Source organism: Myiozetetes cayanensis, unplaced genomic scaffold (genome assembly GCF_022539395.1).
Source record: "Myiozetetes cayanensis isolate MyiCay16 unplaced genomic scaffold, myiCay2020 scf2-11, whole genome shotgun sequence".
Taxonomy (NCBI): Eukaryota; Metazoa; Chordata; class Aves; order Passeriformes; family Tyrannidae; genus Myiozetetes; species Myiozetetes cayanensis.
In genome coordinates, this window is record NW_026087411.1 from 1,140,184 (window position 1) to 1,165,493 (window position 25,310).

Here is a 25,310-nt window from a genome sequence, read left to right on the forward strand (position 1 = left end):
AGAGCCTTCTCAAAGGCCTGCCATTACCCAGGGGCCTTTTCACGGCATAACTGGAAGTGCTGGGAGTTCCACGTTCAGTCAGGTTGGGTTTGTGCACAAAAATGTAACTCTTGAAAGCACATGGACACGACAGGCTGACACTGGACAGCGCCACGTTGCTGTTGGTGGGAATCAACAGTGTACACAGTCCTGCACTGGTCTTGGTAAAACTGTATTGGGTGGTCATAAATAGTTGTTATATGTTATATATTATTGATATGGCAAACAGCAAAAGCATCATCCCAAATGGCATTGTAAAGGAGGCAGATGTGGTGTGCCTTGCAGAGACCTCAGACATCTCTGCCTTGGATATTGCCAGACAGGCAAGGCATGTGTTTCTGAGGACTGGTTTGGGTTTGGGGTTCGACTCTGTGAGTTCTCCTATGTGTTGTAGTCCTGCCAGCAGTGAGTTTTCAGGTAGAGTGGCTGCACAACTGCTCCCCAAGGAGCCAGTGCAGACAGCGGGGTGGCAAGGTACACACACGCTCTGGGTGACCGCAGCGCTCTAATCACAGGCAAAGGGCTGACCTTATGCCTGCAGAGATTAAACAAAAACATGTGGTTACAAAGAGATTTAGGAGTTTATCTGAAGAGAATAAACGCTGCCTGCCCGGATTTTTCTTGGAAAAAAACCCTATGTTTTGAGGAAGATGCTTAAATTTCACTTAATGGCTTGGCGTTTCTTCAGAAAATCAGCCAATATGCAGTACCCACTTCCAGATAATCTAAACCAAGGCAGCCCCGTTCAAGGAACTGCACAGCAGCACAGGGCTGAGGGATTTGTCTCTCAAATCCAGGCCTGCTCCTGCATTTTTCTGAAATAACAACTCCTCTTTGGTTTCAGCTTCTCCATGCTAGTGCCATATGTTGGGTTCAGCCTTCTCCTTCCAAAAAAACCCCAAAAGCACAGTTCTCAGTGCCCATTTTGTCCAGGCAGTGTTTCTAGTTTTTGTAAATATGATCTGATTGTGATTTGTTTCCAGGAAAAAGGGGAAGTGCAAACCTGGCTGTTACATCTGCAGTCAACTAACTACGGTTTGCTTTGGGTAATAATTAATCCTCCATCTAGTTTAGTATCTTTCCACAGTTATTCCCAGGGAAACTAGACTTTGGTAGAGCAATGGCTGCTTGTTTCAGGGTGTGCCTGGCAATCTCGTGGAAGAGGCTGCTGTGAAATCACGGATGTGACTGTGGTGTGATTGCAGTGTGGGATGAGTAACAGCCATTAGGGAATGGCAGTTAGGTAAGGTCTGAATAAATAGGGGAGGCGTCTGGGAACAGCAGATATTGGTTGTGCTCTGAACTTCTGACCTTTCTGTTACTCATGACAGGGAGTTCGATAACTTCAGTTAACTGTGCCTGTAAACGCTCAGTGTCTCATTTCCCTCAATAAAAAGGAATTCCTTGGGACACGGTGTCCATACCCATTGCCACCCCGAGTCAAGGGGCTGTGCTGTGCCCCCACCTGCTGGGGCTGGAGGTGCTGGTGAAAGCCATGGGGTCTGTGGCACTTCTGTGCTGAAGTGGATGAAGTCTAATTGGATCCAGGCTCTAACCTCGAGCCCAGAAAAGAAGGAAAGGACACTGGGAACTGTTTTAGCCATGGCTATGGGAACTGCATCTGCTTCCTCAGAAGGGAATTGTCCCCCATTCCCTCCCCATGTCTTTGTTCACCCTGTGGGGTGTGAGTTGGGTTCCATCCTCGTGGCCTCCCCTGGGAACAGGAAGGTGTGTGTCGCTTCCAGCTCCAGGAAGTTGCTTTAGAAAGTTGCAGTGCCTGCAGCCCGTTTCCTGACTGTTCCCAGGGTGAGGTCCTGACCACTGTCACTTCTGCAGGTGCCCTGATAACCCCTCAGCCCTTCACAGATGTGCTCCTTGCACCTGGACCCGACTGCTCTTAGCTCTTGCCTGAGTCCTCACAGGAGGAGCTGCCAGGGCGACACATGGAACTGTGGCACCGCTTTTCCATAACTCCACTGCTGCTGGCACGTTGCTGACTGCTTCTCTCTGTCCCAAACAAATATGTCTGATAGGGTATGTTATAAAATCCCTGGGATATAAACCTCATTTGCTGGAATGTTTGCTCCCAACAGTTGGCTTGCCCTGGTATGTGCCAGCCTGGGGGTGCTAATGATGCTCTGTGCCCTGTGCTCCTGGCGCCAGCCGAGTCCCAGCCAATTCCTCACTGCACATCCTTTCTTCCTAAAGAAAAGCAGCCTCAAGTTGTCCTGGAGAGCAGACAACACTTCAGGACACCTCATATGTAAAGCCCTGAGCCGTGCAGCGTGTCCTGGCAGTGCCATCCCCACAGGGATGGATTGGAGCTCTGCCCTGGCGCCAGGAGAGCTGCTCCCCAGGCTGGCTCTGGCAGGGCTGGGACACACAGGGGCACAGCAGCAGCTCAGAGGGGACTTCCCCTGCTTTCCCCGAGGGACTGAAATGACTGGGCAGGGCGGTGCCATCTCACAGTCCCCATTTCAGGGTGCGGGCTACGGGGCTGTCCCTTCCCTCTCCTCCATCCTCGGGAGCGTGGCCCATCCCAGCCTGTCCCTGGCAGCTTTCAAATGTCCCTGTGTGAGCCACCTAATGCCAGAACACCTTTTGTTTTCTCTGCTGCACAACTCAGCTCTCCCTTCTGGTGTGGCCCCTGCTGCCAAGTTTAGAAACGTGTCCCTGGCATCAGCTGCAGGTCACCGTGGACTTCACATTCAGGGCTGTGTTCGTGGAGCTTTTCCTCTGCATAAACACCTGGCGTGTTTGAGTTGGGCTGAAATGTGCCTGGAAGTTTGGAGACCTGGAAATCAGGGAGTTGTCACAGCTCAGGCTCCAGGAACACACAGATAGTGTAAGGTGCCATAAATGCATTTTCTTGCCTGCGTACCCCTGTGTTCTGTGGTTTGCCATGGGGCTGTGTGAGGTGGGTGCAGGATTCCTTAGTTCAAGGAACCTCTGCAAACATGCAGGAGTTCTGTGCTTAACCAGTACCTGAACTGTGTTCTGATGACACTGCTGTCACATTAGCAGGCAACTGGAGCACTAATTAGACACTGAGCTTTCAGAACTTCCTGTGCTCTGCGTTTCCCTTATTTATTGCCATTATCTTACAGTCTGCTTGGGTCTGCTTGGATTCTGGTTTTGGGGTTTTTGAAGAAAATACCACAACACTGCTTCACGTTCTGAGGGAGAGAAAAACCCAGAATACAGAGCTTTTTTTTTTTTTTTTTAACCCAGCTAATTCCTTCAAATTTGCATCACCTTTTAAATCTCAGAGAGACCTTTGAGGGTTTCAAAAAAAGGGGATTTTTAAAAAAATTTTTTGGAAGTTGTTATCTGGGTAGGAAATACCATGCTGGAAAGGGATCTCTTTTCCCCAGTTTTGCATAACTCCAGAGGCTAAAATGGTTTTGCTTAAACATTCCACATTGTCCCACAAAAGCAGATCCATAAATGGCCTTTGGATTGGAATCCAACAGAGCAGCAGGAAAATGTTGAGGTGAGGAAGTAAAATGCATGTGCAACTTGTTTGTGCCTCAGGAGTCCCAAGAAGGATTTCTTACTATTAATTATTATTTTTCAATTGCCACATAGATTTCTTTAAAAGCCCTTCAGTACCCAGAGAGCCTGGTTGGAATGTGAGTTCAGGGTGACCTTGTGGTTCAGTTGGCTGGAGTTTTCCCCAAGCAAATGAACAGGTGAAGCTGTCGGTTCCTCCAGCCTCTAAAGACACCAACTCCAGGACTCCCTCGGGAGCTCTGCATGATGGGTTTGCAGATTAGAGCCAGAGAAGATTAGGGATTTTTCCTCTAATGCTTCTTATTGGCAGTTTGTTTCAAATCTCATTAAAATTAATGCATTTTTAAAACTCCTTTTTTAGAAATAAGTGCCTTTTATAGATACCGGGGTTCCTTCAGTTACGCAAGTGATTTTAATTGTAATCTACGATATTTTTGTTGCTGCTGTTCATTCAACTGTCACCTTTGGGATTTATCTTGGATCCCAGGCTTGCTGAGCTGTGGCCTGGCTTACCTGTGGTGGTGCTGCTTTCCTCCAGCATCCTGTCAGCACAGTGTAGTGCATCTGACTGCACACAACAGCACGCCCTTAACAATGGCAAATCACTGTGTGGCCATGGAAACTGCAGGAACTAAACACACTGCTCAGCAAGGCTCGGAATTCAGCTCCTATTAATCCCTGATCAGCACGCTGGTTGGTTAAATATGCGTCCTTCCTTTTCAAATATTTCTGTGATAATGAAAATTATAATTTAACAGCAATTAATTATAATGATAACATCTCTTAGCACAGAGGTTTAATATTTTGAAAGGATTAAATGCAGCCATCATGGGTTTCTGTATTTTCTAGTCACGCTTTTCTGTCATTAAGGTGAAATTAGATTTAAACATGAACCGGCAGAGGTTTGGCATTTCTTTCATCTCTTTGGCATTTCTTCTCTGCCATTGCTGGAAGTGTCCAAGGCCAGGTTGGACGGGGCTTGGAGCAACCTGGGCTGGTGGAAGGTGTCCCTGCCCATGGCAGGGGGTGGGATGGGTGATTTTGAGGTGATTCCAACCCAAACCATGTGATTCTGTGATACAGTTTGGGGCCAGGCCTTGGTCCTCGTGGGCATTTGTCTCATAATGGCCCTCGATAACGTGGGCAGGTGTGTGTAACCCAGGGCACAGGGGGTGCTTGAAGCTGCAGGTGGGTGTAGGTGTTTCCAGGAGCAGCACCCACAAGTGTTCAACACTTTAATCAGCCACTGGAAAGGTGGTGTTGCTCTAGTTGCTTTGCATTTGGTAGAGAATAACAAGCAGGCAGTGGGTTTCCTGGAGCTGCAGAGAAGCAGCTGAGTGGTGGCTGTTGGTGCAGTGGCTGTGAGGGGTGTTCTCCACAGCAGGGAGCTGGACCTGCTGTGGGACATCATTCCATGGGTTTGTATTCCAGTTCCCCTAAGTTAAACAGGCAGTTCACATAACCACTGCCAGTGCAGGGACAGCTGAGCACACACTCCTCTAAAGCTGCTTAAACATGTCATCTTCATCTCCTGAATTAAAGGAAAAATCAAAATCAGAAGCTGAGTGCTTCCCCCAGTTTAATCTGTCAGACCCAGATGACTGTTACACGTCTTTTATTTGCTGTGGGAGACTTTGCAGTGACTTTTTGCAGATGAACATAATCGTTCTTGCCCATGAATCCGAGGCTGGCGTTGGGAAGGTTTATTTTTGTGTCGCTGACACCAAAATGCCATAAAGTCTGTGCAAAAATGAAGACAATGAGGGGACCTGCCCTTCCACAGCCCGGATGGCAGGGCTGGCTCCCGGCCATTGTTCTGTGCATCGTGTCATTGTGGGAGGGAGTTTGGTGCCATCACAGGGACAAAGCAGCACAACTGTTTGTCCCACACGCTGCACTGTGCAGCTTTCCCTTTTCTCCTTCCAGAGCGTTTCCAGCAGTGAAAGTAGTCACATGCTGTAGTGTTTAATAGGGAAGGGTAGATATTTAATAGGATTTAGGAGCTGGCTGCTGCATCCTAGTAAAAGCAAATGGATTGCTGAACACACCCCGACTTCTCCACAATGATCTCCATGTAGCAGAGTCAGGAAAGCAGCAAGGATTTTGCTCCTAAAGAAACCACCAGCTAAACAAAACACCAACAAAATCCCCCTCGTTGCTGTGTCATCTTTAACATTTGCATTCAAATTCTTGTCTAAGTCATGTTGGAGCACGTAAAAGCTTTGGTGTGATCTCACCCTTTGGGATGGGAAGTCACTCCACAGATTACTTTGTGCCACAAAATAACCACTAACAAATGCCTCCTATTTGCATCAGAGCCATCACTGCTCCATCCCCTTTTCTCCAAGGTAAACTGTGGGCAAGGCTGAAAGGGAAGGAGGTGCCTTTTCCTAAGCCCTGCACCCACGTGTATCATGCTCTCTGGGTGCCATGTGTAGGTTTGACTTGCTGCAGTTTTCCTTCTGGTTTGTTCCTTGTCTCTGCACAGGTGTGTCAAGGACTTGTGTTTTCTACGTTAAGCTCCTTTTCCCCCCCATTTCCACCAACCCCAGTTTTCAGTCCTGCCCCTTTATCTGCAGCTGGGGAAAAGCAGCATCCACTGCTCAGTTTATTGCCTTGCTGCTAGAGGGGAGATGGTTATAGGACACTTGAATGTTGACAGAAACTCATTTTATTTCTTTTTCTCTGCAGGATCCTCCTGACTGAGTGATCCTTCCTCCTTCCTTCCTCTTCTTCCTTATAGATCAGTTCCAGTATATTTTTATTTGGACTCTCTGTGCCTTTACTGTGCATGCTTATGCATTGTTCTCTCTGGGCTTCCTGATGCCACAGGGCCTGACAGAGGCTGTGTGGGACCATGTGGAAAGGCCATCATTTGGGAGTGTTTATCCGAGCAGATGTTTCTCTCCTCAGCTGCTCCGCTCTGGATACACAGAGGTGCTCTTTTCCCCTCTGGGCTATATTTAGTGCTGATCCCTTGAGTCATTTGCAGTGTTCGTGCCTCCTGAAACAGCATAGGTTTGAACCCAGGTTAGAATTATTCTGTACTCACAATTGCTCTTGGGTTACTCTAACAAACGGGGAAGGTTATCACAGCTCATCCACTCGTGTTGTTCCTGATTAAATCTGGTTTGATCACCACATTCTGGTCCCAGTAGCTCTCAGGCACCTCTCTCAACTGAGAAACCTCCAAGTACAGCTGGAATTTGTGAAACTCTGACTAGTCCTGGCTCTCTCACTTCATACCCCCACAACTGTGACAAAGCACCCTGAAAATCTACAGCAATGGGAACAATGGCCTGTGAAAGGAAACTCTGTTTTCTCTGTGCTCAGTTTAGCAAGGTTATAATCTGGGAAGTTCTGGGGAGCTGTGGACAGTGGATATCAGCAAAGGTGGTGTGCCTGGAGCAGTGCTCAGCTGATCTCTGAGTCAGGGTGTTCAGCAGTGCTCCGTGTAGGGCACACACAGGCTGCTGTAGGGAAAGCAGGGATTTTTCTTATCAGACTGGTGGAGGAAGATTTGTCTGTCCTCAGGCGAGGAAGGCACTGGCTGCCTGTTTGTGATCCTTTCCAGCCCTGTTTGTGTGAGTTCCAGTGTACAAACTCCGGTTTATTTACCAAACTCCCAAACAAAAGTTCAGTCCTTGATGTATCCCAGTCACAGCGCTGGAGTTTGCAAACCCCTTTGTGGTTGGTGGCATTGTCGTGTCCTTCCTCACGAAGGACATTTCCTTCCCAGTGTTGCCTCAAGATAAGTTGGATTCTCCATTATCGATTCCGCGGCTTCCGTTTCCCCGCTGTGTGTGTGTGTGTGTTTTGCATGTTGTGTGTTTCTCTTTACCCCCCTGGGAAACAGATGTTTTCACAAGCTGGAGGACACTTGGGGCTCCACCCATATCCTCTACTTTTGAATTAACCTTCAAAACCCGTAGCTGTGTTTTCGAAAGTTATGAAGGATGTTTGTGAAAACCGTCACTTGGGGTTCATAAATAGCATTCGGGACCCTTAGTGTGGAGGGTTTTGCACAAGAAGAGAGTCACAGTTGTGTTCTGTGCTTAAAAAGAAAGGTACGTGCAGAAAAGTGGTACTCAGAGCCCTAAGGGCTCTGAGTACCACTTTTCTGCACGTACCTTTCTTTCTCTGGAACACACAACCAAAACTCACAGAATTAAATTCTGTGCATGTTTTAACCCCAAACCCCAGAGCAGAAAAAAATACACTCTATCAGTTAGAGAGGGTTGGTAAAAGCATTGCAAAAACCTCGCCGCCGTTGTGAAACGCCGTGTGGAAATAATCGGGAGAGGTTTTAACACGACCAGCCCCGGTCACCCCACCTTCCCAAACGGGCTGGGTTCGCTCTTTCCCACGTTGTGGGAGCACGAGAGGGGGGTAAGAAAGGGCTGGGCCTCCCCCCTGCGGGGGCTTCCATGGCTGAGAGAGCCGGTGGGGAATCAGAGCTGTGCCCTGCCCGTGCCAAGGGCGGGATAAAGCCTGGCCTTCCCGGGTGAGCGCCCCATTAGGGGCCTGAAAGAGCTGCTGTGTCTCGGCGGTGGCATTTGCTGAGATAAGTGGCTGGCAGGGAGCGTGTGGGGCCTGGCTCCCGTGCGGTGCTGCAGGGCTTTCCCACGGGCTGCAGGCTGCACCCAGGGCAGGCAGGGATCTCCCTGCTTTTGGCCCTTCTCGCTGGGAATCAGAGGGCAGATGGGAAGCAAAGCTGTGGGTAGCTCCGGCACTGAAGCTGCCCGAGCACACGTGAAGAGCCGGCTGTAGGCTCAGCTCGAGCGGTTGGTGGTGGAAGCGGCACGGCTGCGGTGCCAGGAGACGGTGTCACCCTGCTTTGGTGTGGGGGGCGAGCAGCAGGAGGCCGGGGCCGCACAGGATGGGTGGGGAGCAGGTGAGAGCAGCACGGTGACAGCAGCACGGTGACAGCGGCACAGCCAGAGCAAGCGGGGCGGGGGCGGAGGGGGTGCCCAGAGAAACCAGCCCCGCCAAAAACAGGAAACCAGGACCACAGAGAGCAAGAGGGAGGAGACGGGAAGGCTGAGGGGGAGAGGCGGCCACTGCTTGAACTAGAGCAAGGAAAACACCCGTGGGGGCACCACCATCAATCAGCTCCCGAGGCACAGAGGGCCTGCAGTCCGGCGGGGAGGGCCTGTAGGCTCTGTCCCTCCTCTCCCTCCCTCACCATTCACTGTGCTTAAGGATGCTGAGGCAACACGGAAGACAAGGAGTCAGTGGAGCTTTCTCAGGGTGCTTTCCCTGAGTCCCCTCTGCCTGCAGAAAGCACTGTCTTGTCCCCCTTTAAGGCCACTGATGGTGGTGGGGAAGCCTTTTTGGGAAGGTGGTGCCTGGGACACATCAGCACTGTCCCCAGGAGGGACCCACCTTCCCCTCCTGGAAGGGCTGCCTGGTCCCTCTGCTCTCTTGGCTTCCTGGCCTTGCTTTCAGCAGTGGAAGCTCCCAAGCTGCTGCCAGTTAATCCCACGGCACCAAAGGCTGCACAGCCTCACTCAGCATGTCACTGCATCTCCCACGTCGTATCTTTCATCTGCTCAAAGTTAGGCATCTTCTTTTTTACAAAAACCACATGGAAGCTTTTTCCCACCCGTTACTTTTGCCAGGATCCCAGACTGGGAGGGCTGTTGATAACCATAACTTTTGACCACAGATGTTTCTGATGGGTGGCTTTATGATGGTATTTGGTGGCTTTTTTTGTTTTATGTAATATTTTCTACATCCAGCTTTATTTTTAGGTCCTGTACATCTGCATTTCTCTTTCGAGTGAATGTAACCACAGGGATCTCCGAATGTTGTGCTTCTGTGTAGACACTTACAGCAACTAAATAAACAAACTTGCTGAGTTGTTTTGGGGCTTATTCAAGCTGGTGAAGGGAGATGTGGTAATTTCTGCTGGAATTTTCTTTAAAGAGCAGCAGCTATTGCAAGGTTTCTCTTCTGTGACTCATTTCAAAAAAATACTTCAAGTAAAGGCATGGATTACCAGACAAGCAGATAGGCAGATCCAGCATTCCTGGATCTTGCTATAAATAGTTCATAAAATATGTATTTTGGGCTAGTAGACACTCAGTGCAGTTCCTGCTGATTTCCTGTTCTCTTCCTCTATCTTTTGTCACTAACCCCCCCTTTTACAGCTTGCCAAGGCCCGTTTTTGTTTCACACCTTGCAGAGAGGTAAAAGCTGTCAAAACAGGGGCAGTTTCAGTGCAGCAGCTTCGGTCACACCCTACCCATGGGTAGCAAGGACGAATTCAGCAATCAGTGGGAGGAACTGAAATCCCAGGGTGGGGTTTGTGCAGCTGGGCAAACGGCCACCCCAGTGCAGGTCTGCTCTTCCTCCCACTGACACCATTCTGTTAGCTGACTTCTGTTCTGACTGTCTTTATTCTTTCACTTGTTTGCCAGCTTTCTGTCCTCTTCAGCCCCATGACTGTGCTGAGGTCATGCCCACATCATGCCATGCTGTTGGGAAGGGGGCACATCTTCCTTTGGAGGAAAGCACCCACCAAAACCTGTCAGATCTGCACTGACATGGATGTTTTCTCTGTTTCAAACGATGTACTCAGAGCTTTCAGAGCTGGAGACGCGTTGCATTGTGGTTTAGGACTCACCTGTCTCCATGTGCTGTTCCTGCACGTGCCAGTGACTGATGGAGGCTTGGAATCTCCTCTGCTTGGGAAAGCAGAGCACTTCCATTCATATGCCTGGCTGTGGATTCCAGAGTCTGAGCCTGAGCACCTGTGTTTTGACAACTGTGGTCTGTAGTAGTTCCCAGCTCAGTGAAATGACTTTTGGCTGACAGGGAAGGGCTTCATCCCAGCCCTTGGCAAAAGAATTTAACCACGGAGATGTATAATGCTTCTGTCTGAGAGTTCTGGGCTTGGCAGATGGCTGGGTAGGAGTTTGTGAATTAATGTGGACTGCAGCGAGCTTGTGCAGTGAGAGAGCTCTCAGCCAATGTTTTCCTGTATAAACAGTTGTGAAAGACTGGGAAGGGAAGGTGGAAAGAATCCATTTTTCTATGGCTTTAAATTAATGCAAGTCCCCGTGAGGCATGCAGTTATGGAAAAGTTCATCTTGACATTGTGTAAATACAGTTACCAGTGTTGACTCTGCAAATAAATATTGTCATCAGGAAGGAAAAAATCAGTGGGAAGCTTTGGTCTCTGCTCTCTTTTGTACCTGTCTTAATCCAGAGTGACTTGTGGTATTTCGGGGATCTGTTGTGGGTTTGTTTGCACACTGCAGAGCAGGTGAACTCAGCAGGTGAGGAAAGGTGGGTTTTCAGTGGGAAGTCTGAATTTCACCAATGGTTCTCCCAAGAAGACAAGCCATACCTTTCATTTCATGTGAGGTGTTTGAGCATCACATGTTCACGCAGCTCCGGGAGCTGGGATTTGCTGGGAGTAACGCTGTGTTTTCCCCCCAGATGAACGTGAGGCGGTTCAGAAGAAGACCTTCACCAAGTGGGTGAACTCCCACTTGGCACGTGTGTCCTGCCGGATTACAGACCTGTACACGGACCTTCGGGATGGAAGGATGCTCATCAAACTGCTGGAAGTTCTCTCAGGAGAGAGACTTGTAAGTGCCTGTTTGTGTCCACTGTGGGGCTTTGGTTTGGGCTGGGCTTTTGGTGAGGCCTTGGCTCCACCCGAGAACAGCAAAGCCGAGTGCCGAGGGTTCAATACTGCCAATGTCTTTTTACACTGGAAAGGAGAAAAAAGAGCTCTGTTGCTTCAGCTGGATCCAGACACCATTCAAATGTCTTCCTGCTGGTTTCAGTGGGAATCAAAGGCAGTCTTCTTCAAAGGTTCCTTGCTGGTGAGATGCTGAGTGCTTCCAGCAGCAAGTTCCCTGCTCCCCAGTCTGACGGGCACAGAGCACTGGATTGTGCTCAGAGAGATAAGGCTTGGGCTCTCTTTGGCTAGGGGGACGTCTAAAATGAATTAAAATATGTGGGTGAAATTCTTCCTTTGGCTGTGCTGAGACACCCACTGACAGCGGCACAGGGGAGTGGGGAGTGAGAAAGACCCTGCAGTGAAAACTGGGTGTCAGGGAATGGCTGGGGATCAGTTTTTCCCTCAGTTCCTGAAATGATGGCCATGCTCCTAACTGCCTAATTTACAGCAATCTTTTCAAAGAAATACGGGTGTGTAGCTAAGACCCAGGGCTACGTGGGGCTGCAGCTGTGTAATCACTTGTCATCAAGCTCTCCTATTAGAGCAGCTCCATGGCTTAAGACTCTGCTTAATGAGTCGAACATATGGCCAGTGAAGTGTGTGCGTGGTGAGGCAAGAGAGGAGCTTTCTGAGTGCCTCTGTGAGGGCAAGGCAGCTCAGGGGGACACAGCAGTGCCTGTGTGGGAGCAGGTAACTCATGGGTGTGCCAGCTGCAGGTTGCTCAGGAGCCCTTGCTCTCTGCCAGGAGTTGGGTTTGACGTGCTCCCTGCAGGCAGCAGGTGTTTCCTACAGGGATAACCCACACCAAGGTGCCCCATGAGCAGAGGGCTGAGGCAGCAGCTGTGCCAGCTCTGCCGAGCTGTCCCTGCCTGCCCCCAGGCCTGGCCTGTCCGTGGCACAGAGGAGGCTCAGAGCAGGCCCGGGACTGTGGCCACGCCGGTCACTGACATTTGTCACTCCAGCTTTCGGGAAATGCAGAGCGGGGTGGGGAGCAGCCACTCACACCATGGTTTGCTGTCACCCTGGCAGCTGCCACACCACCACAAATTCCTTTTGCAGCGTCCTTATCTGGGGCTGAAGGACAGCAGGCTCTGTTTGAACAGGACATTCCACCACACCTTCCTCTGCAATGCACTGAACCTTGAGACAATTACACACAACCGAAAGTATTCCAGGAGGATGGGCACAGCAGCCACTTGCTGATGTTCTTCACTCTTTTGGAATTTATTTTAGTGGGTATTGCTTAAGTTCTGATACACCCACGGCCACCAAGAGAAATCTAAAGGCAGAAAGCCTAAAATGCAGAAAGCTCAAAATCAAGAAACATGAAATGCTAAGAAAGCAGAAACTAGCCTGCATAAGTATTTTAATGTGGTATGTTAGCTGTGCAGTGGAACAAACAGGAATTGCTTCCTCCCTTTTGAAACTGGGATTCACAATCTGGAGCCATATTCCTGTGGAGCAGTCTGGGATTTAGGATGCTGATCAGGGAAGCAGGGCTTCTCTTTGCCCTCTCTAACACCTCCAGCCTCAACCCTGCATTTTTCAAAAGCTGTTGTGATTCTTACTGATGAAAACCCAGAGCCTTGGGGGGGTGTTGGGGAAACTCAAAATAAGAGCATCCAGTAAGGACAACACCTGCATCTTCCTGACTTTGCTAAGCTTCTTTCCTAATGTTAGTGTTTAGCCCAGACCTTACTACACAAGGCCCTCTGTGAGCACAGTGTTTGGGGAGAAGCTGGTGGCATGCCATGGTCTCTCTGAGCACAGTGGGGAAGGATCCAGCCTGCATGAAAGGACAGCTGTCATTTGGTTTGCACACACTGTTCACCAGCTTCTCCCAGACAGACAAATAAAGCTGGGAATTGTTTTCAGCATAAGATTAAGCATTTAGCTCAGTTTCTTCCATAACTAAATAAAGGATTAGTAAATTCCTTACAGTTCCTGGATACTCAAAGGTCAAACCACTTAAGCACATTCTCTGTAGCGAGTTCTGTCACGTTTTTCCTTGGAAAGGGGAAGGGGTTTTGATGTAAAAGCAGTTTTCTTGTAATGTGTGTGTGAAGACTCTGGGTTTAGATGCTTCCTTTCCCTCTGCTCAGTACCTGGAGCTGTGCAGCCCAGTAACTGTGCGAGTTCTGGCTCACTGTCTCATCCTGAGGCTGTGCAGGGGAGTGTGGCAAGCACGGCCACACCTTGCACAAACCAGACTCAGACGCCTCTTGCTCTAAATAAAACATGTGTTGTGAATGGCTCTGCCACCTGGGGGCTGGAGCTCCTGCGCGCACAGGGGGAGCTGCTCGAGCCGTTTTCTTTCTGCTCAGCATTGTGAGCGTCAGGGACAGTGCAGGGAGAGGTGAGGAAGGCTGTGCCAGGGCATGGGACAGGCTGGGGTGTGCCACCCTGCTGGGAACTGGACTCAGACACAGCCCTTGCCCAGGGCTGGGCACGTCCTTGGGAGAGGAGCCCGCCTGCCGAGCTGCTCTGGCTCCGGGTGTGGCACAGGGCTGGCATGAGCCCGGGCCTCCTCCCGCCTGGAGCAGCGTCCCTGCCCGTGCTCTGCAAGGTGCAGCCAGGGCTGCTGGGCCAGCTCACACTGCTGGCTCATGGACGGTACAGAGAGGCTGCTCCGGCCGTCCCTGCGGGAGGAGGACCTCACTGCCGCAGTGCTGCTGCTGCGGGGCCCTGTGCTGGCAGGGGTGGCTGCACAGCCACGGGGGGCTCTCTGCAGGGACCTTCGTGCCCCAGAGCAGTGGCAGCCCTCGCTGAGAGCTGGGGGTGACTCCGTGCCCTGGGAGGAGGAGGGAGCAGGGCTGGCTGAGCCTGCAGCTCAAACCACCACCTGGCCTCAGGGTCTGTGTGTCCCAAAGGGCACCTCATGGCAAGTGTTCCCCTGCACCATCCCCTGTGGCACAGGCTGTGTTTCCAGGCACTGTACCATGGCTGTGGCTCAAACTCCTCCCTTCGGTGCGGGCTGGGGGGAGGATTTTGCCTGGGCTATTTCTATGGCCATGTAATTACTTTCACTGCAGAAAACAAGGAAATTATGTTGATTAGTCGTTTGGCTGAGTACCTTTGGTGACATCCCAGTGAGCACTGAACAGGCTCTTCAGCTGTAATCCTCATCTGCAGAACAAAGTGCCTTTAATTTTATTCAGGTTTGCAGCAGAGTTCTGCAGGCTGCTAATAGATTCACTGCTTTTTTCAGTTGCACTGGGCCTTCATAAAATTGTGTTATGTTGGCGTAGCTGATTTTTTAATTAGTATTTTTACTTTTTTCTTCCTATAAAGAAAGTTTTTGGAATAAATCTTTGTTATTTTCTTACTATTTGTCCTATTTACTGACCCCCCCAAAAATAAAAAAATAAAAAAAAAAAGCAATACCACTTCTTGCTTGAGGAATTTTATTGAGTAGTTTATTGTTCAAACCTGAGCTGCCTTTTTGGAGAGAGTGTATCTGTATTTCAGAGCATTCATTACCAATTCCCCCAATTTGCCAGTTATCAGCTGGTTTCATATCTTTATCTTAGCAGAATCTTCTCTTTTAGTGAGGAAGAACTTGTACTTGGGAAAATGTAACAGGTGTGGCACGATCCGAACAGAATAATTTCCAGCTAGTGAAGGAATATCCCAGACAGGAAAGATGAGGGAAATAAGAGGGCAAAGTCCTCTGAAAGGCAAATGAAACTGGTGCTGTGTGTTGGCTTTTCCACCGTGGGTTTGAGTTGTGTTATCATTATCCTGGTGAAAAGGGGCTGGAAGATGCAAGGAGCAGTTTTGTCCCTGGAATTTGAAGGACAAATGCAAACAGTGTTGCTGGCTGGAAGTGCAGAACAGGGTGTTTATGTTTCCTTTTCCCTTCCAGCCCAAACCAACTAAAGGAAGGATGCGCATCCATTGCCTGGAGAACGTGGATAAAGCCCTCCAGTTCCTGAAAGAGCAAAGAGTGCACCTGGAAAACATGGGATCTCATGATATTGTGGATGGGAATCACAGGCTGACTCTGGGCCTTATCTGGACTATTATCCTGAGATTCCAGGTAAGGCTGTGTGCTTTGCAGACTCCCTAGGAATGCTCCACTAAGGAGCAGAGTGCCCCAGCTGCTCCCACATGATGGCACTGGGAAGTATTTGGGTTCCTCAGGATAAATTAGTCCTTGTGGTGCTGCTGCTGTGCAGTGGGAGCTTCCTGAGTGCAAAGCCACTTGGCTTTATTTCTAAATCCCTGATAAACACGAAGCTTCAGTCCCAGGCCTCTTCCCCAGACCCAGGAGGAGGTGCTGCCCTCAGCTGCTCCCACCCCCAGGGGGTTATCCACACTGACTTGGCACTGACAGGATTAAGGAATTGCTTTGGTGTCCAGCTAAAGGCTGACATTTCTTGTTTTCCAGCATGTTGGTCTTTGCCCACAGTTAAAAAAGGCTGCAAAGTCCTTTTGCAGAAAGAGTAATGAATCCATATGCTAAATATATAATTTATAATAAATAGCATAGTAATAAATATTTAATAACGTTAACTTTGGTGTTTCTCAGTGTTCTTTTCATCTCATGTGTTCTCTCAGAGAAATAGTAAAAACTTCTATGTTAATTTTAGATCCAAGATATCAGTGTTGAAACTGAGGACAACAAAGAGAAGAAATCTGCTAAAGATGCTTTGCTTTTGTGGTGCCAGATGAAAACAGCTGGGTGAGTGTGGATTAAGTGATTATCTCTAAAGCTCCTACAGCATTTTGAGTTTTGATTGAAATAATTTTAAATGGGCAAACAAATATCTCTCCTTAAGTGGATTCAGCCAAGGGAAGTGAACTGACGTTTGTAAGTCAGAAAATTCTGAATTTCTGATATTAATGCTGAGAGATAAACATACAAATCTGATAATCCATGGTATATATAGTAATATGCTGACTTTCTCACCCTATTCTGAAGAAATAATGTTGCTTCAGATGTTTGCCACCAACTTTCCCCTCTCTCCATATATATGGAAATATTTCCAAAGTGTCGTTCTTGACAGTTGAATATCCACTTGGAGGAATTCAGTGTGATTCCTCCATGAAACCTGGATGTCCCCGTGTTGTTATGGGACACTCCAGCATTATTCAAGTGGTGCTTCATCTTCTTCTTTCAAAAACTCTCGTGAAGGTGATTTATGAGCAGCCTGAAATTTGTGGAGATGTGCAAAACACCCAGAACAGCAAACCAGTAATGTTTGCTGTGTATCCCGTGCTGCAGTGGGGCTGTTGTGTTGATTACACTGTCCTGGTTTTTGTTCTGCCAGTTACCCCAACGTCAACATCCACAACTTCACAACAAGCTGGAGGGACGGGATGGCTTTCAATGCACTGATACACAAGCACAGGTATGGGGGGTGAGGGTCTGCCCTGGCTTTGCAGTCACCTCTCAGCTCGAGTTTAAAATCCATGAAGAGGAGGAAGCTGAGGAATTGTTGAGAGTTTTACAGCACCTTGCCTTGTCTGGGGCTTTACAGCCCTTGTGCTCACTGCGAGCTCAGCTGGGCAGCAGCTTCTCACATCGCAGGTCAAAACAGGTTGTGTTTGGCTTCAGGAGAATGAATTACACCCGTGACTATTTGGGTTTGGTTTGGTCCTTGTACCTTAGTGAGGAACCCGTGACCAGCTCTGGTGGCCTAGAGTTTGGGGTGGGAGTGGGAACCAGGCACACACAGCATCCTGGAGGGGAAGGGAATCCCTGCCCAGGGACAGCAAACGTGGCTCTGTGCTGGCACGGCTGGGGATGGTGCCCATGGCAAGCTGAGGCAGAGTGATCCAGATGGCTCTCACGCTTCCATGGCCAGGAGGAGACACTCGTGACCACAGCTCAGTTCTTTCCTCTCCAGGGTGACCTTGCTGCTGTTTAGCTCTCCTCTGTTGTGTCCCGTGGTCCTACCGTGCCATGTGCTGTGCTCTGTTCCTTTCACACTGCCCTGCAAACGCACGGGGCTGAGGGGCACTTGAAGCCTTGGCCGGGGTTCTGAGGGTTGGACATGTTAGTTAGTTCATTTGAGGGTGGCTGCACTGTGCTTTGGGAAATCTAAAGAATTTTCCATCCTGTCTAGGCCTGATCTGATTGATTTTGACAAGCTGAAGAAATCAAATGCACACTACAATCTGCAGAATGCTTTTAACCTTGCAGAGCAACACCTTGGTCTTACCAAGCTCCTGGACCCCGAGGGTAAGAACTGCTGCAGTTTCAGCACTTCAGGGCTCTTTGTGGGCTCTTTTCTCCCACCCCTCCTTGTCAGAGCACATCTCTGTGATAGCTTTTTGTGCTCAGGAGCAGCTGGGTGCTGCTGACTCACCTGCTGATACAGCCAGGAGAGAATGCAGGGTGTCTCCTGCAGAAAACTGAGCAGCAGGAGCACCAGAGCCTTAATCCTGGCCGTGTATCCATAAAGTTATTCCCATCAGGGGCATCCTTCTGATCTGCTCCAAGAAGCAGAGGAGTCTCAGCCCATGCTGTCACGGGAGAGTGTGCTCAGTGCTGGGACAAGCACCTCTCCTGTCACAGGGCAGAGCTGATGTGTTCGGGCCAGTTTCTTCTTGCCTGTTTCCCAGTGCCTCACAATTGCTGCAGGAGAGGAACTATTTTGTTTTCCATCTGTATCTCTCAGGTTTGCCTGGACAGACAAACCATTAGGTTTGAATTCCTGTCTCCAAATGCTGACACAGCACTGAAGTTCTCAGTTAACAGCAGTTCTGTCAGCTCACACAGGCACCAGAGGAGCAATTTGTGCCCAAGCTGTGGCACAGTCTGACTGTAGGGCCCCGAGGCCCTGTGCTTTAGCCCCAGTCCACGCTGACCCACAGGGAGAAAGCTGCACTTAGTGACAGAGTTCAGTACTGTCCAGAACCAGTCCAGAGCTGCTCAGTTTATTTCTGATTAGGAGACAAACCTGGCACTGACCCATCTCTGACTGCCCAACACCTCCTCGGTGCACTGTGAGCTCTGGTGGTGTAACCCCCGCACCCTCAGCGTGCTGACATAACTCTTGTTTGGTTTGCAGATATCAGTGTTGATCACCCTGATGAAAAGTCAATCATCACCTATGTGGTGACCTATTACCACTACTTCTCCAAGATGAAAGCTCTAGCTGTTGAAGGAAAACGTATCGGCAAGGTTTGCAAGTTTAAATTACAAATTGTTGCAAAGCAGGCAAAATATTGCAGAGTTTTTTTTTTCCAAGTGGGTGTTAGTTTTTGAAGAGTCCACTCCGTGGTAGTTTTTAGTTTTGCTTTTGAACATGTTTTGAATGTTAAATATTCCCACATGACTGTGAGGGAGTAGTTAATTTCCAGCTGCCTCACATTAGAAAACACTTGGCTGGTGTTTTATTTTTGCTTGTTAATTTTGCATCGTTGCTGCTTTGCCTTCCTCATTAACTGCTCCTCACCCTCCGGGTCCTCTGTCCCTTCTGGAGCCTCATTTCAAACATGTGCAGTCACTCTGTGCCCTTTGGGGACGTTGCCCCCGCCCTTCCAGCTGGCAGACTGACCATGAATCCTTTGTAAGCTCTGCCCCTCTGTCGCCCTGGGATCATGGGAATTCCCTGCTGCAAAATGCTCCCGTTCCTCAGGGATGCCGCCCCCGTGGCACTCGGAGCTGTGACTCACAGCCTCTTTGATGTGGCTGGTGGGATGGGAGGGCTGAGGAGCACTGCCCTGCTGACTCAGGGGTGCCGTGCTCCGTGCAGGTGCTCGACAATGCCATCGAGACCGAGAAGATGATCGAGAAATACGAGTCGCTGGCCTCCGACCTGCTGGAGTGGATCGAGCAGACCATCATCATCCTCAACAACCGCAAGTTCGCCAACTCCCTGGTGGGGGTGCAGCAGCAGCTGCAGGCCTTCAACACCTACCGCACCGTGGAGAAACCCCCCAAGTCAGTCTGGGCACAGCCCGCCCCTCACTCTGGGCTTGGGGGTTGGGTTTGGTCACTCGGGGGTCTCTTTGAAAGCAAACACACCTGAGTCATCCCAGTGGTGCCGAAGGGTTTATTTTGCCATGGCACTCAGGCGCCTGTTTGCTCTGTGCTGCTCAGTGTGCAGGCAGTGACATAGCAAGGAGAAACGTGTGTCTCCTGCAGGAGCTGGGCGCCCTGGAAGCTGTCCCTGCCCTCAGATGCCTGGCTTATCACATGAGTGGCAATAGCACAGTGTGGCAGTACAGTAATATCACCACTCGAGCTTTTAATAGCAGTGTGTGATACCAATACAGGGCTATTAAAAGATCCCCACTGTTTATCCAAAATCAAGAGGAAGTGTGTCTGGCTTGGTAAAACAGCCCTGCTTACTAAGACTGATACAAGCAAAACTGCAATTTATTTTGAGAAAGCTTCTTTTAGCATCATGATATCAGATCTGTTTATTTTTGTCTAATGTAAGTTCTAATGGATAATAATCACAACTCAAAACATGGCAGAGTATCCAGACGTCTTCTAAAATTGCAGACTATTCCCTAGTGCCTATGGAGTTTGTTTATTTCCCAGGCGTACAACTCAGGGAAAACAGTGGGAAGAGTTTAGTGACTGCAGAGGGCTTTAAATAAAACTTCCATTTCTTGTGCTGATGGACTGAACTAGGACGAGGCACGTAGCAGAATAAAGAAAATGCTGTTTTCTGTCCCCCAAGGGGGTTTAAATCCAAACACTCAGAAAACTGACTTCTGTGGGGTTGCTTTTGCTGTCTGACCCAAGTGGCTCCAGGGGAAGTGTGGGCTATTTCCATCGCTTCCAGCTTCCACACAAGATGGAGGTGTTTATCTGAATGCTCCACTCATCATGTCAGCATTTCAAAGAAGCTCTTTACTACAGTTTATTACAGTTGACTGTATTCAGTATTTTATAGAAGTGTCTCCCTGTGAGGGTGGGCAGGCCCTGGCACAGGTTGCCCAGAACAGCTGTGGCTTCCCCATCCCTGGAAGTGTCCAAGGCCAGGTTGGAGGGGCTTGGAGCAACTGGGATAGTGGGAGGTGTCCCTGCCCGTGGAAAGGGGAGTGGGACTGGATGGGCTTCAAGGTCCCTTCCAACCCAAACTGTTCTGTGACTCCTTGTGTCTATGTTTACACTTTAGTGGCAATGAAAGCTTGATTGTAACTCAATTCTCTTGCAAAACTTTGTTTAGATTTACAGAAAAAGGAAACCTGGAAGTGCTGCTTTTTACCATCCAAAGCAAAATGAGAGCCAACAATCAGAAAGTGTACATGCCAAGGGAGGGCAAACTCATCTCTGACATTAACAAGGTAAATGGGGCCAGCCTCTCCTGTGGGGCTTGGGGTTTTGTTGTGCTGTCTCAGCAAAGTGGGAAGGACACCATTTGTGATGTCCAGCCTTGCTGTGGGGCCGTAAGGGCTGGGTGAGGGGGGGAGCCTTTCGTGTGTGCCGGTCCCAGTGCCCTGAGCCAGGCCCTGTCCTCAGCACCTCAGGAGCCCTCGGTGCTTCTGGGCCCGGGCTGGCAGCCTGCCTGGCCCTCCTGGGCCTGGCTGCTACAAGAAGGGACAGAAAGCAGCAGCAGCAGCAGGAGGTGTTGTACCCTCCTCCTTCCCCGGCACTGTGGGATCCCTGCCGGGGCTCCTGCAGCCTGGTTTGTGCTGGGGCAGCTGCCAGAGCAGGGCAGAGCTGACGAGCTCTCTCAGGGATAACAAGCAACTTCAACCTGTGGGCTTTCCTCCTCGGGGTTTGATCCTGCTTGGCATTCCCAGAGCAGCTGCTCTGGGTGTCTGTGGCCTCATCCCAGGGAGCAGCAGCCTGCACAGCTCTCCTGGTTGCAGGAGGAATGCCCAAAATACTTGTGCTTCAGGCAGTTACACATCTGTTCGGATTTAGAAGATTTAGTTTGTGTTTAATTGAGGGTATTTTTGTTGTCTCTGTAAGAAGATCTGAAAGGTGATTAGCTGACTTCCCACATGCTTCTAAGACTTCTGATTTCTGTAATATCACTCTCATGCATGTGAATAACATCTGGCTTTGGGGGAAAAAAGACTTGTAAGCACCAAAAATAACTGAATTCTGCAGCTGGTGTTTTTTTTCCCAAAGTGGATGTAATAAAAAACAACAATTGTATCTTGATTTTAGAGGTGAGAGGCCATAAATCTCTAATTCCCATTTCCTAAAGGAGGAAGGTAGAATCTGCTTGTTTGGCAGTTGTGCTCAGGAGATTTTATTTTTTTAAACAAATACTTTCTTACGCATTCAAGCCAGTGGTTTGCTCAGGCAAAGAAAGAACCAGAGAAAATGCATCTGAGATAAACAACTCTTACAGCCCTTGCTCAGAAAATGACTGACTAAATTGGGAACAGATTGAAGTCATGTGCTTATCCTAGCAAACAAGGTGTTTTGTAGCCAGAGCAAACCGGATTTATTGGCTTATAACTTAATGAGCCAGTGTGGTGAAAGTTGCCTGTGGTGACTCCAGTCCTGATTCCATGCAAAAGAGATGGCATTTATCATGGCTTGTAAGAATGCGTGTTTACAAGACGTGTGTTTTTTCCCCCACGTCCCCAGGCCTGGGAAAGACTGGAAAAAGCTGAACATGAAAGAGAACTGGCACTGCGAAATGAGCTCATCAGACAAGAGAAACTGGAACAACTCGCGCGGAGATTCGATCGCAAGGCGGCCATGAGGGAGACCTGGCTGAGCGAGAACCAGCGCCTCGTGTCCCAGGTGCTGCTCTCAGGAGTGCTGGGGCACCAGTTACAGCAATTAGAGGGCACAGTTCTGGCAAAGAGAACATCTTCTCCCCTGTGCCCTGTATTTGACTGAATCCATACATGTGTGTGTTTAGTTCTTGTGTTTAGTTAGGGCATATCGGTGTGTACTGTAGGTCCTGTCTTCAATGCATTTGGGATACCCCTTCCTTGGATCTATCAGCCTGGGCTCAGGAAATCTGAGGAGGAAATAATAACTACCCACAGTCAAGATTTTCTTTATCTGAATGTTTTGGTGAATTCAGTGAAATTAGCCCAGGAATTAATTTAATTTTTTAATATCCAAAGCCCCAGCATAATCCCAGTGGCCACGTGATTCTTCCTCTGAAGGCAGTGACTGATATCTCTGATTTTATCAGTGGTTCTGTTATCAGAGGTGCCTCTTACTTTATTAAGGAAGACTTTTTGGACCATTTTGAGACGCCAGCTTTGCTAACAGGTGTATTGTGCACAGCCAGCACTGCTGTCAGAGGTTGAGCAATGGGGCTTGTGTCCTCAGCAGCCATCCCTGAAGAGGTGCCTCTGTCTTTGCAGGACAACTTCGGCTTTGACCTGCCGGCGGTGGAGGCTGCCACGAAGAAGCACGAGGCCATCGAGACGGACATCGCGGCATACGAGGAGCGCGTCCAGGCCGTGGTGGCGGTGGCCAAGGAGCTGGAGACCGAGAACTACCACGACATCAAGCGCATCACCGCCAGGAAGGACAACGTCATCCGCCTCTGGGAGTACCTGCTGGAGCTGCTGCGCGCGCGGAGACAGCGGCTCGAGATGAACCTCGGCCTGCAGAAGATCTTCCAGGAGATGCTGTACATCATGGACTGGATGGACGAGATGAAGGTGGGTGGAACCCCTCAGAGAACTTAGACCAAATAGTGTCCACAGGTGGATGTGTCCTGTTTGGTCAAGCTTTAAGATTCATTTTGCCCCTCTGGTTTAATAGACAAACACAGAAGATCCACATTCCCTCCTAAGAAACAAATTCCTTATGATGATTTGTTAAAAATGAAGATTAAAAACAAGTAAGGAAAAGGAAAAGGTTCAGTTCTATAAAAAGCCACTTTCCATCTTCAGACCTGTCTCATAAGGGCCCCAGGCTTTGGTCACAGTGCCTAGGTAAAGAGGACAGGTTTGGTGCAAGGGAATTAAATCATCTCTTTTCATCACAGTGTACATGGGGAACAAGTCACCTCTTCACCTCTGTGCTTTAAAAAGCACGAATTTCTTCCTGTTTGTTCTCGTGGGATCTGGGAAGGGAAAGGACCGTGGCTGGTCCATCAGCCAGCAGAACTTGGAAGCTGTGGGAGGAAAGCAAGCTGTGTGGCTCACTGGGAGCCCACAGCACCCGGCCCCAGTGTTGCTCCATGGTCCTGCTGAGCTAACTCAGCCTCTCATCATTCCAGACTTAAAACTCATTAAAGAGCAGGCAAGTTCTTCATGCTTGCCAGTGATTTTAAAAATATTGGCCCAATTTCATATCAGCCTTGTCTCTCTACATTTGGAATGGATGTCTTTAATGTGCCAACAGAGAACAGTGTCATACCTGGTGTCAGGAAGAAACAAACAGCTTAAGACCTTCAGCCCGTTTCACTTGTCCTTTACATTTTGATCAGGTGCTTCTGCTGTCCCAAGACTATGGCAAACATTTGTTGGGAGTTGAAGACCTGCTGCAGAAACATGCTCTGGTGGAGGCTGACATTGGCATCCAGGCTGAGAGAGTGAGAGGGGTCAATGCCTCTGCTCAGAAGTTTGCCACCGATGGAGAAGGTAACCAGCACCCACACGCCCTTCTGTGTGTTAATTACCTGTGAGATTAGCTGCAAGGCTCATTCGTCCTGCAGGATAGGTTAGGTGACATTCCCCACCGGAATCAGAGAATTCAGCTTCAGTAGTTCCTTCTGTACTCACTATGTCAATGATTCATTGGCCCGGGAGCTGAGTGAGGCCTGGTGCTTTGCACAGCATGCCACTGTCCTCAGCAGCAGCTGCCCTGGCTTTGCAGAGGTCATTGTAGTTCCCCTTCTGTGTTCCTGATGCAAACAACACAGGTTGTGGGGCACAGCCTGATAGTGTCCCACTTTATGCCAAAAGGAAGCAATTCCCTGGGAATTGTCATTGACTGGAGGAAATGACGCCCATTTTGTGCAGCTGTGTATGAAGCTGGTATAAATCTGAACTCGGTCAATTTTGGTTTGGGTTTTTTGTCTTTGGGCAAAGAATAGTGTTTTCTGACCTGTCCTGTCATGTGGTGGAGCTTGAGCAGCTCACACTCCCTTTCAGGAGATTACCTGTGGATTCTTTGGCCTAAACTCTGTAGCTGGAACAAGCAGGAATTGCGGCCTCGGCGTGTGCCCCAGCCATGGGTTTGATGGTGAGCGAGCCCGGGCTGTAACGTGTGCTCTCTGTCCGAGCAGGGTACAAGCCGTGTGACCCGCAGGTGATCCGGGACCGCGTGGCCCACATGGAGTTCTGCTACCAGGAGCTGTGCCAGCTCGCGGCCGAGCGCCGGGCACGCCTCGAGGAGTCCCGGCGCCTCTGGAAGTTCTTCTGGGAAATGGCGGAGGAGGAGGGTTGGATCAGGGAGAAGGAGCAGATCCTGTCGTCCGATGACTACGGCAAGGATCTCACCAGCGTGGTCCGGCTCCTGAGCAAACATAAGGCGTTTGAGGACGAGATGAGTGGCCGCAGTGGCCACTTCCAGCAGGCGATAAAAGAAGGTGAAGACATGATCGCGGAAGAGCACTTTGGGTCTGAGAAGATCAGAGAAAGAATTAAGGATATCCGGGAGCAGTGGGCCAACCTGGAGCAGTTATCTGCCATTAGGAAGAAGCGCCTGGAGGAAGCCTCCCAGCTTCACCAGTTCCAGGCTGACGCCGACGATATCGACGCGTGGATGTTGGACATCCTCAAAATTGTGTCCAGCAACGACGTCGGCCACGACGAGTACTCCACTCAGTCCTTGGTCAAGAAGCACAAGGATGTGGCTGAGGAGATCGCCAGCTACCGGCCCACCATCGACTCGCTGCACGAGCAGGCCAAGGCCCTGCCGCAGGAGCACGCCGGATCCCCGGATGTGCAGGGAAGGCTGACCGGGATCGAGGAGAGATACAAAGAGGTCGCTGAGCTCACTCGGCTGCGCAAGCAGGCCCTGCAGGACACCCTGGCTCTTTATAAGATGTTCAGCGAGGCAGATGCTTGTGAGCTTTGGATTGACGAGAAGGAGAAGTGGCTGAATAACATGCAGATTCCAGAGAAGCTGGAGGACCTGGAAGTGATCCAGCACAGGTGAGAGTGCCTTCACCAAGAAGTTAGGGAAATATGGGTGGAAGTTTTTTTCCAGCAGCTCGCC

At 49.6% G+C, this 25,310-nt stretch overlaps 1 protein-coding gene across 6 annotated transcripts in view; it reads left to right on the forward strand.

Annotated features, from left to right (window-relative positions):
• The window catches only part of SPTBN1 (spectrin beta, non-erythrocytic 1), a 111,601-nt gene that overhangs the window by 53,717 nt on the left and 32,574 nt on the right, over positions 1–25,310 (forward strand). For all 6 annotated transcript variants that reach the window (XM_050316968.1, XM_050316969.1, XM_050316971.1 and 3 more), the window contains 12 exons: positions 10,999–11,150; positions 15,114–15,287; positions 15,841–15,932; positions 16,522–16,602; positions 17,320–17,435; positions 18,268–18,380; positions 18,955–19,142; positions 20,383–20,500; positions 21,762–21,920; positions 22,499–22,801; positions 23,575–23,728; positions 24,376–25,246. In XM_050316968.1, coding sequence (XP_050172925.1) covers positions 10,999–11,150; positions 15,114–15,287; positions 15,841–15,932; positions 16,522–16,602; positions 17,320–17,435; positions 18,268–18,380; positions 18,955–19,142; positions 20,383–20,500; positions 21,762–21,920; positions 22,499–22,801; positions 23,575–23,728; positions 24,376–25,246 — 2,521 coding nt within the window. The remainder of the gene's footprint in view (positions 1–10,998; positions 11,151–15,113; positions 15,288–15,840; positions 15,933–16,521; positions 16,603–17,319; positions 17,436–18,267; positions 18,381–18,954; positions 19,143–20,382; positions 20,501–21,761; positions 21,921–22,498; positions 22,802–23,574; positions 23,729–24,375; positions 25,247–25,310) is intronic.